This window comes from Haliotis cracherodii, unplaced genomic scaffold (assembly GCF_022045235.1).
Source record: "Haliotis cracherodii isolate W230 unplaced genomic scaffold, xgHalCrac1.p SCAF_21, whole genome shotgun sequence".
Classification (NCBI taxonomy): domain Eukaryota; kingdom Metazoa; phylum Mollusca; class Gastropoda; order Lepetellida; family Haliotidae; genus Haliotis; species Haliotis cracherodii.
The window spans coordinates 12877387-12899088 of record NW_027266277.1 but is presented as its reverse complement, the minus strand read 5'-3'; the positions used below and the strand labels follow the sequence as shown (position 1 = coordinate 12899088).

The following is a 21702-nucleotide window of genomic DNA, read 5'->3' as shown; positions in this document are numbered from 1 at the left end:
CAGGGACTGATTTGTGTATCCTATCCAAACACTCACCCCAACTTTAGCGAGGGCCAATGAGAGGTAGACACCATTGGTTAAATCTAGCGAGTACACAGCTCCTATCAGACAAGTAGTTGTGTAAAATAACTAGAATGTTTAAAAACAGACAAAGTAGTCTCTGGATTTTCACATCATGGGCTAATGGACTAGTCTTTATCACTGTGAATGTTATTTCGATAGCTCGCACATTATATCTGCATTAGATTTGGATGTTCGCCGTCATAATGTTCATATTTCTCGTACTCCAAATACTAAGAGTCAAAAAGGCTGACCTAACATTTATTGTGCCATAGGTCCGAAATAAAAATCTCCACAAGACCTTGAACAGATACCATATTCAACGTAATGAGCGCCCCGCTCTGCGCCTACGTTGATATTTGCTAATACATTTCAGGCTGTCAGCATAAACAACGAAATTTATGATCTTTCAACTGTTTTTTTCCACCAAAATAATATTCTAATAAGATACCCCTATTTCTAGTTTTGAGAGTGCACCGGGCGCTTATTACGTCAAATGCGGTATTTGTAATTCCAGGAACTAGGACTGCAGAGAGTTACTGAACTTGTGAAGTCTCAGGGATTGTGAATTTGTAACTACTTCATGTCTCAAGGTATCCTGGCACAACTATTCAAAATACATTAAGGGACATTGCAAAGTGGGAGAATGGGAGAATATTGCTTAAAGAAAAGATCCAGTTTCACAAGGATCGTTTCATTCTCATGGCTGTGGAAAAGTTCCTTGGAAACAGGAACCGGAAAAAAATAAATACTTGTGTTTCATGTAACATACCATTACTGCACTCGATGAAAGGAACTGATTTAACCTGCACCAGGTGCATGTTGACATGAAATGCCGGTTGCCCCAGACAAAACCAGGTTGCACCCTGGTCCCATAATTTTATTAAAGTTGAAACGGATGCATACACTTGTCTAAATAAGACGATCTCAGATCTCTGATGACCGTGTCATGAATTACACATGACACAGGGATTACTGATAAATAAATACTTGTACTGAGAATAAAGCCTAGAGGTATTGAGTGTGTTCAAAGATCAAAGTTGTGTGGTCAAGTAATGGTAAGTATTTATGTCGACCTACATACTAATTGCATTTATCAAAAATAGGTTGCACTGGTGCAAGTTTTATACTGTTAAATCGAGCCAGGCATCATGTTGAGACTTTAAGTATGGTGTCACTTTTAGCATTATCACAGTCATTCACACCAAGAATGTGCCCACGTCGAGAACTGGTTCTTGGTCTTGGGTGCGACCATCCAATGCATTAACCACCACTAGTCTAGACCACACCACCACCAGTTCTCGAGAGAGGCTGGTTCAGTTTCAAATTAACCACATCACCAGTTCTTGAGAGAGGCTGGTCAAGTTTCAAATAACAAACAGGATTGATAACAATCAAGTGTCACAAGTTCTTGTGGGTCGTCAGGTTATAAGAAACACATGTATTTTGTTTTGGCCCAACCCTCACGCAATTGTTGATTTGTTCTTTCGAACGTTATTTTAGTGAAGATGTTTCTTCACAACCTTAAAGACAAGGCTATTGATACATGTTGCCTCACAGTCACTGGTAGAACGTGAACCATTTTGGAATGAAGTCATCAAATTGATAATGCAATAACACCTACTGCTGACACTTCGAAACATTTCGTTTTGAGGGACAGCTCAGAAATATTTCATTGTCAGTGGATGCAAAAACATGTTCAAATTTGTATAATCATACTTAGATTTTTCAAAGTAAGTATTTCAAAACTTGTTAAAAATATTAACAAAGTTTCCTAAAAATACAAGATCATAAAAATGGTTGCCATATACTACTAAGTATAGTACAAATTATTACACATGCTTGAAATTTGTTCTGTTGCCATGAGTAGTTCTGAGTGGAGAATTTAGCCTGTCTGGGACATCTTCTGCAGAAGTGGGTGCCGTTGTACAAAACAACCTAAGTGCTATGGCTGTCGTAAATCTATGTTAAGGTATGGGAGTTATGATCACCTCAGCACTAAGATCGCTTAGTACAACGGCACCCTGGTTCTTATGAAATTCTGCAATGTCGGCAACTCTCTGCTCACAGAGTAAACAGGTCAAGGTGTATACGTGGGGAATCTCTCAATTCTTTTCTGATCTTCTTCCGTGTCACATCTTGCAATGACGATTGAGTGTGCGTAGCCACAGGCAATGGCGTGGACGTGAACACCGTCCAAAAGCTTGACTTCCTGAGGTGTAGTCGAGGATCTCATCTTGTTCTCACCGTAACCCTGGAAAACACATGTTTGATATACCACCTTTGATTAAGGTGAGGTGAAATGGGGTTTAACGTCGCATCCAAGATTACTGCACTTATATAGCGACTTGCATGCACGTGTATGTGTGTGTGTGGCTGTTTGTACTAGTCTGGACTAATGCCGATTTATAGTGCCAGCCCACTGAGATACCATGCCGCAGTTTAACATCAATACCCAACTCAGACACAGTATACTGACTCCGAGCCCACCAGTCCTTGTTTTATCCCCTTCAAGGCCAATCAAACCCCGGACCTTCCGCTCTCCGGGCGAACGCTCTACCACTAGACCACTGAAGCGGTTACCTTTGTTTAAAACCACTGAGGTTTACAGGACTTTGTGGAGTATTTCTGCATGGGTCAGTACAAGTGGGGGCAGAGCAAAAACTTATGTGTCTGGTGACACCCAAGAAACACGTAGACATATCTGGTGAAATCAGAAAACCAGGAGTCCATTAATAACTGATCAACTTCTCTGATAAAGGGCGACAGGGTTTTATGTTTTGTTTGTTTGTTGTTTAATATCACGAGCATCGATTCATGCAATTGGGATCAATGGCACGCTTCAACCAAGTCAGCAAGCCTGACCATCTGATCCCATTAGTCGCCTCTTACTACAAGCACAGTCGCCTTTTACAGCAAGCATGGGTTGCTGAAGACCTATTGTACCCGGGTACTATGTAGTATGAGTGAAGCCCGCTGTGATGTTGCTGGAATACTGCGAAAAGCGGCATACATAACAGTTCATAATGGACTAACTGTACCAGCTTAGCTATTACTTACGAGTTCACCAAAGGTTGGACTTGGGCCCCAGCTAATGACACTCTCATCTGCAGACAGCACTATACTGCGATTACTGAATAAAGAATATAGACATTAGTAAACACATGGTAAATAGTATTCCAGTTTTAAACTTATATGTGATCCTTTATGGATGCACAAATGTCGACCTACTTCCATAAATCGTTTTCAGCCATTCACGGATATGTTAACAAAGCAGTGTGGTGATTGGGTGATGTTCCTCTTTGTAACACCAGCTGCATTTGGACGATGATGCTGTCATAAATAGGATCATAGCAACCTCTCTTTGGCTGCTTTGATCATTGCCTCATTGATTCCTCACTGATTAACGCAAGATGTTTACATATGGAAGTATTTTGGTACCATTGGAGATTGCATTCAATGACTATCGGTCATACATTACACAGCTTAAACTAGAACTATCGGCTTAGTGCTAATCTACCGGATTTGTTTCACCCAAATAATGGATGCATTACAAAATCATTTTTTCCTTTTATGCAAAGAAGGGATGTTTGTTTGAAAACTATATCAAATAGAAACACCTTTCTCAGGGCCAAGCTAAGATTAAAGATATATTTGCGTGCTGCCTAACGCCAGACCCATCAAATTCCAGCTATGATGGCGGTTTGTAAATAAGTATGGACCAGCCAATCCCTTGATTGACACAGAAATCATCGATCCGCGCCGTTGGGGTACCATGACACCCTATCAAATAAGTCATAACCGTCTGACCCACCAATACATTTGGATGCCTCGTACAACCAGAATAGGGACCTAGTTTATATCGGAAACCCCAGAGTTAAGATCAAAGAAGCATAACACAGACTTACCAACAGCCCACACTGCGTATTTTCCACCCTGTCAGATCGTGTACAAGTTTAGGATACATTGCTGCCTCTCCTGTTGTCTTCGTCTGGCCCCATAAATACAGTGCACCTGCAAAAATAGACTCTGGCTGTGAACATTCAGCAGTTTCAGCCTGTGGTATTAACTGGCATTCAATATTTTTGTGTTGTTGTGTTGTTTAAAGCCGCGCTCAGCAATATTCCAGCTATATGCAGCGGTATGTAAATAATCAAGTCTGGAACAGACAATCCAGTAATTGACATCATGAGTATCAATCTATGCAATTGGGATACGACGACATGCATCAACCAAGTCAGCAAGCCTGACCACCTGATCCTGCTAGTTGCTTCTTTAGACAAGCATAGTTTGCTGCAACCCTGCAACTGCAGCTAAAATTTACTGAAAATGATGTCAAGTGAACATCTTGTGAACATACTGCTGCAATAAATTCACATATTTGAATCCTGGGGATTTAATGTCGCTTCCAAGACTATTGCACTTATATCGTGGCGTGCATGCACTAGTTCAGACAAATGCTGATATTATAGTGCTAGCCCACTGTGATACCATGCCGCAGTATTACATGAACACCCCACTCAGCCACAGTATACGGACTCCGGGCCAACCAGACCTTGTTTAAGGCCCTTAATGTGGAGAGTAAGGGTAACAACAAGTACCATCTCTTTAACGTCTTTAGACGAGGACGGGGATCAAACCCTGGACCTTCCGCTCTACACAAGACAACGGAGGCGGTCCTATTTGAGGTGTCTTCACAAACAGGAAACATGTGACAGTAGGCAGCAACGCTTCTGAGGGATTAAGTATTGTATGAGAGTCAGTCAATCACTCAAAATAGCGAGTGAGTGAGTATGGTTTTACGCCGCTTTTAGCAATATTCCAGCAATATCACTGCAGGGGACACCAGAAATGATCTTCACACATTGTACCCATGTCGGGAAGCAAACCGGGGTCTTCGGCGTGACGAGCGAATGCTTTAACCACTAGGCTGCCCGACCACCCCTCACTCAAAATAACCGAGTACGGGTATGGTGCCGACAAACCTAGAAACATTATAGGGGCGAACTTGGACCAGACCACATTTCCAACTGTGCTACTGGCGTTCACCCAAACCTAGAACCTCTGTCCTGTACATACCTAGTTCACTGACTGCCATGCTGTATGTTGACCCTGCGTAAATTTGTGACGCGCCCCTGTTGGGACCTTCAAAGAATTTCAGAAGTCTTGGTACCAGATCATCCTTCGGTTCCGCATGACCTAACCTCCCATATCCTCCAAAACCCCATGTGAATATTCTTTTCCTTGTATCGAGGACTAACTGTCAACAAAAGACCGGGAATGTCATAAAACAATACATCATGATATACAAACTACATACAGGCACGTTGGTTGGTTTGTTGTTTAACGCCGCACTCAACAATATTCCAGCTATATGACGGTGGTCTGTAAATAATCGAGTCTGGACCAGACAATCAGGTGAATAATATCATGAGAATTGATCCACGCAATTGGGATACGATGACATGCATCAACCAAGTCAGTGAGCCTGACCACCCGTTAGTCGCCTTTTACGGCAAGCATAGTCGCCTTTTACGGCAAGCATGGGTTGCTTAAGACCTATTCTACCTGGATCTTCAAGGATGCATTCAAAAGGGACTTACACGGGAGATATCGCAACAATGAAATTGTGACACCATGATCTGTAGACTATTGGACCTCATTGGTTAACCAGAACACATGACATGACATCACTAATCTCTCTGCCACAGAAGCAGCTTGGACTATTCTTGACTAATGCCGGTTTGATAGTGCTAGAGAAACCATGCCGCAGTGTCGCAGTTTAACAAGGAACATGGATACCCTACTCTTGAGTGAGTGAGTGAGTGAGTGAGTGAGTGAGTGAGTGAGTGAACGAGCGAGCAGTTTTGGTTTGTTGTTTAACTCCTCACTCAGCAATATTCCATATGACAGCTGTCTGTAATTAATCGAGTCTGGACCAGACAATCCAGTGATTGACAACATGAGCATTTATCCACGCAATTGGGACCGATGGCATGCATCAACCAAGTCACCGAGCCTGACCACTAGATCCCGTTAGTTGCCCTTTACGACAAGCATAGAGGCCTTTTATGGCAAGCATGGGTTGCTGAAGACCTATTCTACCCCGGATCTCCGCGGATGAGTGAGTGAGTGAGTGAGTGAGTGAGTGAGTGAGTGAGTGAGTGAGTGAGTTTTACACCACTCTTAGCGATATTCCAACAATATCACAGCGGGGAGAAACCAGAAATGGGCTTCACACTTTGTACCCGTATCAGGAATCGAACAGAGGTCTACAGAATGCCGCGCGGATGCTTTAACCACTAGGCTACCCCACCACCCCAATGGGGATTGAATCTGACGACCTTCTGCTCTCCGGCCAGAAGCTCTATCCTCTGGACTTCGAAGAAGGTCAGCAACTATAACAAGGCAGAAGTATCTGTGCCAGCAACCTACCGCATGATTGACTCCGCAGGCGATGTCTCGTACATCTACATCTGATACAGGAACAACATGGCCGTCTCGTGTCTTCTCGATGAACACGACCACTTTTCTAGGTACCAGCTCACACTTGAATGACAATTTGTTACTTGTGACGAAAAATTTACCATCTGAATTATGACCTAGAAGGAGAGGACATAACAAATTTCAGAGCATGATGAATATGGCATCTTTTTGTGCTGTTGCAAACTTCCCACATGAAGATTTACAGTTAGCTGCCCGCGATATCTTAAGAATGGACGTAAGTAAGCAGTCCATGTAACATTTTTAACTCAACGCTGATTGTTAATTCAAACAAGAAAATCCCTTTCCATAATGTGCATGTATACAGCTGGCTTTGTTTGTTGTTTAACGCCACACTCAACAATATTCCAGCTATATGACGGCGGTCTGTAAATAATCGAGTCTGGACCAGACAACCCAGTGATTTATATCATGAACATCGATCTACGCAATTGGGATACGATGACATGCATCAACCAAGTCAGCGAGCATGACCACCCAATCCCGTTTGTCACCTCTTACGACAAGCATAGTCACCTATTATGGCAAGCATGGGTTGCTAAAGACCTATTCTACCCCGGACCTTGACGGGTTGCATTTATACAACAAACACAAAATTATTATATTTGTTGGTGGCAGTGTTTGAAAGAAGCGTTTGCCTGTTGGCCTCTGGCAGGCAGATCTCATGTTGGGCTCGTAGCTTCAAATTTGTATGGGTCCTTAAGGCCTGCAGTAAATTTACGTTTAAATTTATTTGTCATAATAAACTGCAGTTGTTTAAATGATCGGTTTAGTCAGAGCCTGCAGCTTCTAAAGTCTGTGGGTCCTGATGGCAGCTAGACAATTTATTTTAATTCCAGAGGTGGTACAATGATCACTCTTGCACACTATTTTGATGCCTCGGTCCCCTACAATTTATTACCACAAATTTCCAGAACTCGCATATATTTAAACTAGGGCTGGGACGGGTAACTGTGGTGCCCGGCTCGGGTGGGTACTGAGTAGGACCCGGGTATCCACAGGACAACGCGGACCCATGGTTAGTCAAGTGATATATTGTTTAATGACAAAAATATCTAGAACTCTATAGATCCACTACAAGTCACTAATGTTCGCATTTCTTTCTGACTGTGCACCCATTCCTTCTGATTTTTCATCTGGTTGAATAAAGATGTAACCTGAGTCAAATTCAGTGTCTGCATGACCAGATTGTTAGCTTTAGTAAAATAATTCCTAATCGGAGTAAGTGAGTGAGTTGGGTTTACGCCACTTTTAACAGTATTCCAGTTATATCGCGGCGTGTCATCTTAATGCGGGAGGAAAGCCCGAAGTGATGCAGGTCTCAGACGTTTACCACTTCGGTGAAACCCTTGAGCACGGGTATGGTGCTGACAAACCTAGAACTGAGAGTGAGTTGGGTTTAATGCCGCTTTTAACAGTATTCCAGTTATATCAAAGCGTGTCAGCTTAATGTGAGAGGAAAGCCCGAAGTGATGCAGGTCTCAGACGTTTACCACTTCAGTGAAACCCACGAGCACGAGTATGGTGCTGACAAACCTAGATTCGGGATTCGAACCCACAATCATAGGTTTCTGGCGTGTCCAGGGACACAACTCTGCACAGCAAAACGCGGCGCCTTAGACGACTGGGCCACCGGTGCCCCCTCCTTATGGGACATTTGTACCTATCTCTTGAGACCTACAGTGGGTACCCGGGTACGGTAGTAAATTTGGACTCGTCCCTGCCCTAATTTAAACCAATGCCAGATGACAGTAGTGTTTAAATCTACCCACCCAGCTGCCCGTACTCTGGACATCCGAAGGAGTAGAGGTTTCCATTGATATCTGATATCATGCTGAACTCCGCTCCACACGCCACCTTCCTGATTGGAGGACCTTTGAACTGGATCTGCAACAACAATATTAAACAATGATATTGTCTGTAGTTTGACACACCAGTCAGCGATATTCAAGTAAATCATGGTCTGTAAATAATCATATCTCAACCAGGCATGGTTTAGCTACTCGTCTGATGCCCACATCTAGTAAAAGTCTGTTCGATCTTGACAGCTCAAGCAATAATAGTCTATATCAGGGTTAGACTAAACTCAAAAGCTTTACTTGCCCGGGTTAGGATAAAATGCCATCATCAGGTTGTAACAATGGCGAGATAAGGAAATTTGTTCTCGCCCGCAGGAATTTGTACTAGCCCTGGGCTTAGCAGGTTAGTGTTAAGCTCTAAACCTCCATAGAGAAACACTAACATCTACTGACAATGATGTAAAGAGTCTTGGGGCTTTTTGACTACTAGAAGACAGACTGTTTGATTATTGAATGTTAATAACACGTCCCAAATGTGTAGATGTTCATGATGGGAATCACTCAAGTACTCACGGAAATGAAAAAAACCCTGTTTTTTCGACCTCAGATCTTAAATAAATGCAGTTAATATTCAAAATATGCATATTTTCTAACAACTAAATTAGTACTAATTGGGCCGTTGCACAAATACAGCGTATCAAATGTTTTTATGCCTTTTTACATGTAAAAGTGTGTAAAAATGTGAATAAAACAGACTATTGTGAAACAGGGCATAACCAGGTGTAAGTAGATCAAGGTGACCTATGACACCTTGACGACAGGTGAGAACAGGTGCATAATGCCTATAGTCTGTTTCTGCTATGTCAATTTGGACTAAGTTTTATTTTTGAATGTTGAAAGTGCCGACAAATTACCTCCTGTAAAGAACATTTTGTATTGTTCACTGAGATCAAACTAGCAAATCCAGTCTAGTACTTTTCGAGTTGTTTTGTTATTTCGTATTTACAGCTACGTAACACTTTGTGTCGATTTTTAAATTAAGAAAAACAGTTTTTTTTCATTTCCGTGAGTACTTTAGATTATCTCGTCCAGATTTGGGTATATACAGATACTTGTTCCTAAAAGTAATATAATCCAAAACTGAATAATACACTACCAGGGGAAGCAGAGTTTGTCAATTGATACACTGGGGTATTCCATTTGTTTTGATGCAATAAAAAAAAAATCAATAAAGAAAAAACAAAAACCCAAATGCATGGATGTAAAAAGCTAACCACTTGATAACAAGTGAAGAAATACTGAGTGATTGCTTGAGTTCAGGATAACGCAGCTTTGCAAGTCTCCATTGCATCAGCCAAATGTGGGAGGAAAGCCTGAAGTGATGCAGACATTTACCACTCTGATGAAACCCACAAGTACAGGTATGGTGCTGACAAACCTACAAACATATTCGGGGAAAACTGGGATTTGAACCCACAATCAGGGTTCTGGCTTGACCAAGGGACGCAACTCTACACAGAACATTGCAGTGCCCCTGACAAAGCCACCTGTGCTCTCTATTCCCTACCCACTCCTCAACAGATGTGAATGTCCCAAGATGAATTTACTACCAAACTGAACCCCACACTGACCAAGACTTACCCTAGTGGGACTGGGAACGGAGGGACTCTGATGGCCGAGGCCAAGCTGACCCATCTTGTTGTCCCCACAGGCAAAGACTCGACCCTTGTCTGCCAACAGAAATTACATTGTTTGTTTGTATGTTTTGTTGTTCTCAGCAATATGGAAACTGGACTTTTACAGTAAGTTACCTCTCTTGCCTCGGGAAGATGGAATTAAGGAGGAAATTGTACTTTTGTTGTAAATTCGTAACAATTTGGTAAAAGTCACAAGGCACCTGTGGGTTTGAATGTACAGTAGGGGCGACTCTTGGACTATTGGATTGGATCAGTTTTCTGATGCAGAAGTTTCACTTATAACTTGTTTGTTTGTTGTTAAATGCCGCAACCAGCAATATTCCAGCTATATGACGGTGGTCTGTAAATAACTGAGTCTGGGCCAGACAATCCAGTGATCTATATCATGAGCATCGATCCACGCAATTGGGATCAATGACATGCATCAACCAAGTCAGCGAGTCTGACCACCCGATCCCGTTAGTCGCCTCCTACAACAATCACTTATAACTAATTGCAACTGTTGAAACTATCGACTGTCATGCATACTACGGGGCCCACCTGTCAGAAATAATGTGTGATTCTTCCCCACAGCTGCTGAAATGATGTTAATGTCCCTAAGACACTCCACAATTGTGGGGACGTCCCGCCTCACTGCGTCCCCGGTCCCCAGCTGACCCTTCTCATTACGACCTGAAACACAAAAAAATAAATTTTCACAAAGATTTAAAAAATACCCTGACTTTTAAGGATGAGCCTGTTCTTAATTTTGCAAAAGAAAACATGATTTCAAATTGTTTATTTTGGAAATCTGGTGGTTCGTATTTTTACATCAAATCAACCCTGGCCATAAAGTCATCTATTTTAATTTTGCATTGTGCATCTTGTATACTGACCAACACCATTTGTAAAACAATCATCTGGACCCTTTTGTATCAACTTAACTGATGCATTAACATGTCACTAAATCTCAATGTTTCACTGAACCTCCTTTACCATGTCATTTAACCTAAATTAACATGTCACTGAACCTCCTTTACTTACTCTGCATGTCGTCATTGAAGGTAGCATTAGAAAATGGCACTCGTCCTATAGTCCTTACCAAACTGCCCAATAGTAAAGGTATCCTAAGGACTAGTAGAAATTGGCCCATTTTAAGGGTTTTGCTATATGTTATTATTATAAGGACTAGTGGACAAAAACTGTTAGTTTCTAACCCTGGAAGGTCTACTGAAAGTTATTAGCCTGGTTGCGTGAATGTAGATTGTAGTGTGAAAGTCAGAGACTGTGCAAAGTAATGTGTCAGGGATGCATTCTGGTGTGTGTTTTTTTCTGTTCTGGGAACAATTTTTGGGAAGTTTCTAATATCTTTTGGAAATGAGGTGAGATAAGCAATAAGGTGTAGTCAGGATAAGGTAAAACAACGTGTCATTAAACATCCACTAACTTGTCATTAAACGTCCATTTATTTGTCACTACACCTTTAATATGTCATCAAAATGTTCCATTCACATGTCACTAAACCTCAATTAACTTGCCATTAAAACCTACATTAAGGTGTCATTAAACCTCCATCAACTTTGTTTGTTGTTTAACACCGCACTCAGCAATATTCCAGCTTTATGACGATGGTCTGTAAATAATCAAGTCTGGACCAGACAATCCGGTGATTGACATCATGAGCATCGATGCACACAATTGGGATACGATAACATGCTCAACCAAGTCAGCGAGTGTGACCACTCAATCCCGTTAGTCGCCTCTAACGACAAGCATAGTCGCCTCTTGCGACAAGCATAGTCGCCTCTTACGACAAGCATAGTCGCCTCTTACAACAAGCATAGTCACCTCTTACGACAAGCATAGTCGCCTCTTGCGACAAGCATAGTCGCCTCTTACGACAAGCATAGTCGCCTCTTACAACAAGCATAGTCGCCTCTTACGACAAGCATAGTCGCCTCTTACAACAAGCATAGTCGCCCTTTACAGCAAGCATGGGTTGGTGGAGACTTATTCTACCCCGGAATCTTCATGGGTCCCTCCATAAACTAATGTGCCTGGTGAAAAAAGCGTTCTTGGAACTAAGTTTGTATTTTGTGTCATAACTGGTATGATATGACCAGGGAGGATGAATTTATTTTAAAACCTTGTGAGTAGCACGAATCCTTTCATCGACAGTCTGACTGAAAGCATGTGATGATGTACAATTACTGTATTCAACGTAATTAGTGCCCATGGCGATATTTGCTAATATATTGGCGAGTGAACAAACCCAATTAGCACCCCTTCCGATTGATCAATGTACACAAGACTTATTTATTCGTGTATAATACGTGTGTTATATGCATCCTTAATCGTGGGAAATAAAATTCTGGAAAATATATCTGTCGGTTATAAACATTTCAGGCTGTCCGCATAAGCCCCCAAAATTTACGATCTTTCAACTCTGTTGGTTTTCACCAAAATAATATTCTAATAACAGGCCCCCTATTTCTAATTTTGAGAGCGCTCTGGGCACTTATTATGCCGAGCTGGAGAAAATGCACAAACAATTCTCACAAGGACAAAATGTTTCTCAGGCTACCATTATTTCTATTCAGTCTCACCATGTCTAAACATCTCGGAATTCTAAAATGAAAAACTTGAATGTGATCCACATGACACATTAGGTACTAAAAACGCTGCTTGACAGATGACAGGAAAAGTAACATGCTTGTTTCCTGATAGGGAATTGTGTGGAAACTTTAGGGGTCTCCTCTATTTAATGGCATGTTAACAAAAATCTTATAGAGTAACATTAGTTGATAGCTTACTAAACTCACTGTACAACCCATTTTAATGCTGCCAGAGACTCTTGTGTGATAGATGAAGCCAACATTCATCAAGGAAAATATCTGCTCGTAAAACATCTTTGCTACTACATATTATACTATTATACTACTGTTTTAACATATAAAAGTTATCACATTATTTAAATAATACATTAAAAACTTAATTAAGTTTGTTGTAAATAAAAAAATAATCAAAGCTAACACATTGATAACGTCCAGATTAAGGACCAATTTTCATCAAAAATAAGATTTCATAAAATCCATTTACCTATTTCTTTTTTATTTTCATAGTTTAGGTAACCGGAAAATTATTTTAAAAAGAAATATGAATAATATCTGTCATCATTTTCACAATAACAGCGGCTGCCCGCTCAGTAACATGAAGAAATACCTTCGTTTTTCGAAGCTTCATATGAATAACGTGTGTCAAAGACTGCCATGTCACACACCATAACAAAGCTTATTTTTTCATCTACACAACAGTAACCTCGCCTAGAGTCTTTTCGTAGCTGTAAAATACTATTTTTTTGGATAAAAATTGGCTTCTGATTGCGCTTTCTTGTTGAAATCTGATTCGTTATTGGTCAAATTTGAGCATTTGACCTGAGGCAGCCAATGAAATTACAGCAATACCGAAATTACCGTCCTCTTGTATGATGAATTTCAGATTTTGACGAAAGGTTATTGTTAGATCCTGTTATTCTGAGCAGGAAATCGCGATCTATATAAAAAATATGGAACTTTGTGGATGTATCATGCTAGGTTATGAGCTGTGACATGATTTTTCATGCATATATTTTGGCATTAAACATGATAAATATCGTGTCTGAGCTGAGAAATCGTGGTGACGAAAGCCGAGATGTCATTTGACTTCCATTACACACGATCGCATGAAAAGATGGAGAAAACTTGAGTGCTGGTTTGACAACTTTTAGATATATTTTTGCTGATTTCATTTATAACTTTAATATATTTAAAGATTTGCTTGAAACGGCTTTATTTTTCTCTTTGACATGTTTTATGTGGACCCATTGTCAAAGAGTGTGTCCGAGAATTTTATTTTCAATAACATTACGGAAAAGAGTGAATAATTTTGTAATATAGGGATAAAAAATGAAATATGTATTCCATTTCAATTTATCATGTTTATAAGACATTGTGATATGTGAAAGATTTAATAAATGAATGATATGACAAGAAAGATTTAATAAATGAATGATATGACAAGTAGGTTCATAAAATTATATACTATTTGGATGTGACTATGGCTTGGCTGGTCTACCGACCGTGGTGTAAGGGGATTCAAGGCTTCTTGGCCAGTACACCGGCCTGCAGTGTTGAAAGCGGTTAATGAATGAGAGTTACCATCACCTTAGCGCTAAGATCACTTAGTAGAATGGGGGCCTGGAATATCTGTAACGTTTCAAATATTTCTGACTGCAATCCAAACAGAATTGAACAATATTCAAGATGCTATCCTTGCAACTGCAAATACACCAAACTGAAGACTTTCATTCTTATGTCTTCTTTAGTCTCAGTAATTAAGTGTTATTGCTAAGTACTCAATAAAGAATGTAAATCTACTTTTATCAGAGAACATTTTAGCAACAAAGCATGATGCAGATGGAATTTCACACAATTTCAAAATTAATTCTAAATTTGAAAAAGATAGTTTCTACCTATATTTTGTTACCATCTTGAGAGAGAATATTTAGTACATTTGCTTGAAGTTGGGTGTCAGATTCCCTGAAAAATAAAACATTTAATTGCAGATTTGCGTGGCAAAGGCCGCCTTCTGACCTTCAATGAAAAAGTAAATATTTTCAACATGTTCAAGAAATATTTTTTTGATAGCTGGACAGGGATGGTGCTCAACTAGTAAACCTTGAGTAGTCACATATCTTGATGAGTAAGCATGCTACATCGTAATACCATGGGTGCATAATTGCATTCAAAACTTACAACATGAACCAAGGTCTTCAAATCAAAATAACTTTAGATTTCAAAATAAGCGTCTGGACGAATATAGCAAAAGCATCCAATTATCAAACATTGCTCTCAGGGTTGATATTAAATAATTTCAGCATAAAAATGTGGACATCTGAAAAGAACTGAAAAGTTTATGATCTGAAAACAATAAGGCACCATTATTCTGAGGTCCACTTTCTACAGACCGCCAATTTCAGAGGATAAGAAAAGTTGACATCTCTAGCCAAATATGCATTTTGAGTAATTTGAGTTTATGGTCAAATCACAAAAGTAAAAACCTAAAAATAAAAGAAGAACTTATTGTCCACCAACGCTGAGGTGACTTACTTCCAAAACATGCCTACCAATGCCATTTAGAAAGTGATCAAATTTAACTTAGTTTGGTTTGTTTGTTGTTTAACACAGCAATATTCCACCTGTATGACGGCGGTCTGTAAATAATCACGAGCATCAACAAAGTCAGCGAGCTTGACCACTTATCCTGTTAGTCGCCTCTTACGACAAGCACAGTCTCCGTTTAAGGCAAGCATGGGTTGCTGAAGACCTAAACTACCCCGGATTTTCACGGGTCACTTCCACAGTTAAGTACAGATTCCTTTTTCTGGGGATGGAACCCCGGACCACATCTTACGGGAGAAACAGGAATAAACAGGTCAGAAACAAAAATTACTTCCATAATTGTCAATGCAGTTTCCATGGCTAGTGAAGTTTGAAACAGGTTAGTAACTTCAAGCGAGCTAGCCCACCTGGCAAGCAATAGTTTGAGACTATTTCACTCACTGTCATAAATAACATACACAACACTGTACTGCTCATATGAAAGATTTCATTCTGCGGCAAACTACTTCAGTTGAGCGAGTGAACATCACATTTACTCCCTAAAAAACTACATTGTATTAACGCACAAACAGGTTTTTCTGATATCTGAAACTGACCCCATGTGTAGACTTGTCCTTCGGTGGTGATGACGACACAGTGACACCCCGTGCACCCGGACACGACGGTCCGTATTCGGACATCCTTCAGTCCCGCAATACGATGAGGACCCCATAGATTTGGCCCTCCTCGGTTCTTTACTGAAACATAAAAAAATATTTCAAACTCTCAGGATTCATAAAACATATAGAACAAGGGCAAAAGTGAGCGTGGCTCACAAATACCCCCGACCCGCCTAGTGACCTCGTCAGTAGTTTCAAATTAAATAATGGATAGGTCTAGAGTTTGAAAAATTCATGAAAAAAATGGAAAATTAATAAAAACATTTCTTTTCTTTTCATTGCACCCCTCCATATGACACAGATTATATGTACTAAGTTTGACATGAATCCACTGAATAGTTTAAGAGAAATTGTGCGGACAAAGTTTTCGGACGGACGGAACCTTGGAATAACTATATACCCCCGACCTAAAGGGTCGGGGGTATAATAAAAAGTGAGGACCAAAAAAAATATGGGTTAACTATTGTGGCTATTTACACTACTGCAATAGTATCAAGACAGTTGTCAACTAATGCAATAGAATTGTGGTAGTATACTGGAGTGAGTGAGTGAGTGAGTGAAACGCCGCTTTATACAGTAATCCAGGTATATCACGACGTGTCAGCTTAATTTGGGAGGAAAGCCCGAAGTGATGCAAGTCTCAGACGTTTACCACTTCGGTGAAACCCACAAGCACAGGAATGGTGCTGACAAACCTAGAAACATAATCAGGGTGAACTGGGATTCGAACCCACTATCATAGGTTTCTGGCATGCCTAATAGACACAACACTGCACAGCGAATTACGTTGCCTTAGACGACTGGGCCACCCGTGCCCTCGAACTGCAAAAGAAAGGTCACTTCATGAAAATAATTCATGAAAGTTTCCCTCTGAAACATCAATGCCATTTTTGGAGATATCTTCTTTTTGACAAAACTTGACAATCATCCTAAAGCCTGGTTTATCTGATTCTCTGTAAGTCTTGGCAAGGCGTTTGTATCAATACAAGAACATTGAATCCATGTATTGGGGTGCTCAGAAAAGGCACAAGGACTGCAAGTGGCTTTTTACTTTCATGGAGTAAGGGACTGAGTTTGATTTTACGCCGCTTTCAACAATATTCCAGCATTATCATACCAGAAATGGGCTTCACACATTGTACCCATGTCAGGAATCGAACCTGGGTCTACGTGGTGACGAGCGAACACTTTAACCATTAGGCTACCTGACAGCCCCAAATTTCATTGCGCAGTACGCAGGACTTTGTAGCAGTGTCGTTTGTTAAGTTGTGTCTTGGTGACCAATCATATGGTTAACATTAAACTTGGATACAGACTAGTGTAATTTTGTTTGTTTGTTGTTTACCGCCGCACTCAGCAATATTCCAGCTATATGACAGCGGTCTATAAATAATCCAGTCTTGACCAGACAATCCAGGGATCGACATCATGAACATCGATCCACGCAATTAGGATACGATGACATGCATCAACCAAGTCAGCGAGTCTAACCACCTGATCCCGTTTGCCGCCTCTTGCGACAAACATAGTCGCCTTTTACGGTGAGTATGGCTTGCTGAAGACCTATTCTACCCCGGATCTTTACTGGTCACAGACTAATGTAAAAATGTGCCTGGCATATGTTTTTTATGGGAAAGTAGCATGTTAAACATTATAAACGATGTTGTGTGTAAACATGGTTGAAAAATATCTGTCTTAGACAATTATTTTGGGGTGTGTTATTGACAAAGGAAGAGTGTTGCCAGTTAAAACTATAAAAGCAATATGTTCACGCATATGAATAATGATAATGGTGCTGACAAACCTGAAAACATAAGCGCTAAGACTGCTATGTGGAATAAGACACCAATGACCTAAGGGCCAAAGCAGAGACTGATACCCCATGGCAGAGACGTTTGCCTGTTTCTCACCTCCTTTAGGTAGTTGGCTCCTCCCGATCAAGTCCCAGTTGGTACCACCACTAAACAACACTTCCCCACTCAGCATGGAGCCCTCCAGAGTCTGTAACAGATATCACAGGGTTCATCCACTAACAACTTAAAAGCGTAAAAAGAGTAACATGACTTCTCCAGAGCTACAGATAAGCAGCGTATTTGTGTAAAATACACTGGGGTCCCCCAAAATATTCAAAACCCAATTACATTCCATTAACTTGTGTACAGAAACGCAGGCATTAAATGAAATAAATGTATAAAAACAGCACTCTAAATACCCAATGAAGTTTTTTCAGCATGCGTACAAAGGACACAATTAAGAGCTAATTTACTTTCCGAGTCAAGCCTATATATTTAGAACAGTATATACATCGAAAAAATTATTTAATTATTTAGATCTTAAAATGTTCACTAACTTTGGGAAAAAAACAATAGAGTGATAAATAGATGAGTGAAAAAATATTGGTTACCCAACGAAAAATGTAATAGCCAAATTAAAATCAAAACCCTTGAGTAAAAAAAATCAATTGCTCAAAATGTTATCTGGAACTCTGCTTCTCTATAATTGTACACCTGATATCTGTGGCCATCAATAATAAAGTACAAATGAAATGCAGATGGATATCTGTCTGTCTGGAAAGAAATAAAAAAATGGCAATTCAACAACAAAGTATCCTAGATGAATCCCTGGAAACTCAAACCTTTAATCTCTGACACCATGTGACATTTGTTTTAGATTTATTAGCCATGTTAGCAGATATCTATGCCCTTCGCCAGCCATATTTAAACGTTACACGGACAATTTGAAATACTTTCTTGCCTTCATTGACCATGTTCCCGAGGCAAGAGAGTTAACTGACCATAAAAGTCCAGTAACTTTATCACTGTTCAAGTTAATGCAGTACAAATCCCTATTATAATAACCATGCTAACATGTGTTTGTGTATACACCAGAAGCTACCATGTTTTTTTTAAACAAAAGAATTAAAAAAATAAACCACCATACTCAGATGCAAAATTAAAAATACAACAAAATGTCACATCAGCAAATTCAGTTCGGAAACAAAATAAAAATAGCTGAATTTTAAGTACATTTTGTTCAACTGCATTGTTTACATCAGTGGAATAACACTTCCTTAATGAAAAACATATATATATCCTGTTAACATCCCATAGGCTATCACAGGTCAACTTGTCGTCTCTAATTCATTGTGTTATTTGTCCTTGCTCTTTGTAGGATTAAGCATTAAAACAATCAGCATAAGACATCGATCAAATCAACTAACACCACTGATCGCCTATGATTAATACAGTGTCCTGGCAGGTTCAAATAGGTGCAAAGTTGGTGGAAATTTACAGTATCAGCCCGTCAGCTGCCATGTAAGCTAGAGCCAGCATAGATCACCAGTGCCCAGCTCAACTCATATAAAATCAATAACACTATCCCCAGTTGTGTCTGAATGTCACCCCTAAACGGGGGGAACTCGCTTCACGATCTGCTTTTATTAACGACTACAGCACCAATCCCTGTATGACAGAAATTTCATAAACTATACCGTCTCGTTCACCATCGTGTTTTATTATTGATTCTAACCCATTGTTTCCTTGTAACAAAGCAGACGTCATTCAAACATACTGCATTACATTTGGTCAAATTACCATTTATAATATGAGATCGACACATTACGGAATACAACCCGAGTCCAACCAATCAAAACATATGTGATGGATTGAAAGGTGGATATTTAATGTTTTCTTACGATATCGATGTCATCCTCAGGTTCATTGTTCAACGGTGTCGCTCCATTTCCAGCCCCGTGGTCGCTGTCGGAATCGTCAGAATCCTCGTTGTTCTTCTTCTTCTTGCGTTTCTTTACCTGTACTTTGCCCTCACCCTCTGGGTTTCGCTTTTTCGGAGGCATGTCGGCTGCTTGTAAGAGCTTGTGTATTTGTCAAATAGTCAACAATAACCGCGAAACCCTTTATCATGCAATGGTATAGACTCTCGCACTTTCGCGATCTCGCGCCACGTGCTCGAGACCTTCCTGATTGGTTGAGCGTGTAAACGCGCGTAAAATAATCATACTACAACGCTAAGCGCAGTGTAGACGGAACCTAGTCAAGAACTAATCTGAATAAATAGGGTAGAAGAATTTTGACTTCAAATTAAATAACTTGCTCAGGGGCTCTGAGCCTTCACCTTTTTTCCACCGACATATTGTACATGTTGTAAGGAGTGCTGTTTTCAACGGTAGGATCAACTTCTTTGATCAAGTTACATTTAGATGATTGTTTACAGTCCAATAATATAGAGGAGGGATAACAGATTCTTAATGTCAACCGACCGACGGTAAAGACAATATAGATCTATATTCGTTACCCAAAACATGAAGACAAATTTAACTTAGTTGTCAAATGCATCTGAAACAATTTAGGCACGTTAGTTTTTCGCTTTTCAGAACTTCTAAATTGAGAAGCTAAACATGGCGATTTGTGCCTTTCCAGCAAATTGTGTTGTCTTAGACGACTGGGCCACCCGTGCCCCAGTACTGCAAAAGAAAGGTCACTTCATGAAAATAATTCATGAAAGTTTCCCACTGAAACATCAATGCCATTTTTGGAGATATCTTCTTTAATTTGACAAAAAGTGAGAGTCGTCCTAAAACCTCATTTATCTGATTCTCTGTAAGTCTTGGCAAGGTGTTTGTATCAATACAAGAACATTGAATCCATATATTTGGGTACTCAGAAAAGGCAGAAGGACTGCAAGTGGCTTTTTACTTTCAAGGAGTGAGTTTGATTTTACGCCGTTTTCAGCAATATTCCAGCAATCTCACGACGGGGAACACAGGAACGAGACCCATGGGACACCAGAACGAGATCCACGAGAACGGGTATGGTGCTGACAAACCTAGAAACATCATCGAGGTGAACCGGGATTCGAACCCCATAGGTTTCTGGCGTGCCCAAGGTCCGCAACTATAGCAACTAGCAACTATGCACCTATTTGCAACCACAAGCGTTACCTATATGGAGAAAATCAGTACAGACGGATGCTTTGTCAAGATAGGTCTCATGATCCGGACAGCAGCACCAGAAGCAGAGCCAAAGCCGGTCCCACACAACATATGGCAGATCTAAAGCGAGAATTAGATAGGCTACTACATTAGTCCCTATCTGAAAATACCTGGTCGGCCTACAAGACAGGCATCAACGCGCTGCAGCGGTTCAGATCGGTGCATCAGCTTCCGGAAACGTGACCAGCCCCCCCCCCCCCCCTGGATCAGGTCGTAATTTTTATTGCTCATTTGTCAGTCACCAACCATTCTCCCAACACATTAAAAACATATATCGCGGGTATATCCGCCAACCATAAATTTAAGGGTATGGAAGACTGTACCAATCATTTCCTGGTTACTAAACTAATAACAGGTATGTACAAGTCAAGAGGGCGCCAGGACACAAGGAAACCTATTACTCTGGATCTGTTGAAGGTGGTCATCAACAATCTCACGCAGGTTGTTCCGCGTCATACGAGGTATGCCTCTTTAGAGCTGTTTATTGTGTAGCATTCTTTGGCTTCTTTAGGGTAAGTGAACAAGTTCAAACTAAGATGTCACAGCCAGGTTGCTCCGTCACTAATGTAAGTATATCAGGTGGACTGGGGAAAACTACTATCCACCTCCCACACTCCAAAGGCGACCAACGCGGGTACGGCAGTTCAGTGGGTATAGAAGCGACACCAGGTAAATCAATCTGACGTCATCATGCTTTGTTAGAGCCGCTTCACGTGGTGTAGGTACAGTTTTGTGATTCTAGCATCTCAGATGCCAGCCAGAATTGTGTTATGCTTAGTCACCACTGCGTCGGAGTGTGTCGTAGACCATGTTGTTTTACCGCAAACTGGTCCT

General features: G+C 40.5%; 1 protein-coding gene across 1 annotated transcript; it reads right to left on the bottom strand.

Annotated features, from left to right (window-relative positions):
- Positions 1 to 1271: 1271 nt before the first annotated feature.
- Positions 1272 to 19794, bottom strand: LOC139470826 (protein RCC2-like). The gene is made up of 11 exons (XM_071253134.1): positions 19552 to 19794; positions 17768 to 17858; positions 15795 to 15935; positions 10601 to 10732; positions 10005 to 10093; positions 8337 to 8451; positions 6496 to 6662; positions 5140 to 5320; positions 3969 to 4074; positions 3121 to 3193; positions 1272 to 2314 (listed from the first exon to the last, which is right to left on the bottom strand). The coding sequence occupies exons 1-11, from the start codon at positions 19711 to 19713 to the stop codon at positions 2141 to 2143; spliced, it is 1431 nt and encodes a 476-aa protein (XP_071109235.1). The 5' UTR covers positions 19714 to 19794; the 3' UTR covers positions 1272 to 2140.
- Positions 19795 to 21702: the final 1908 nt, after the last annotated feature.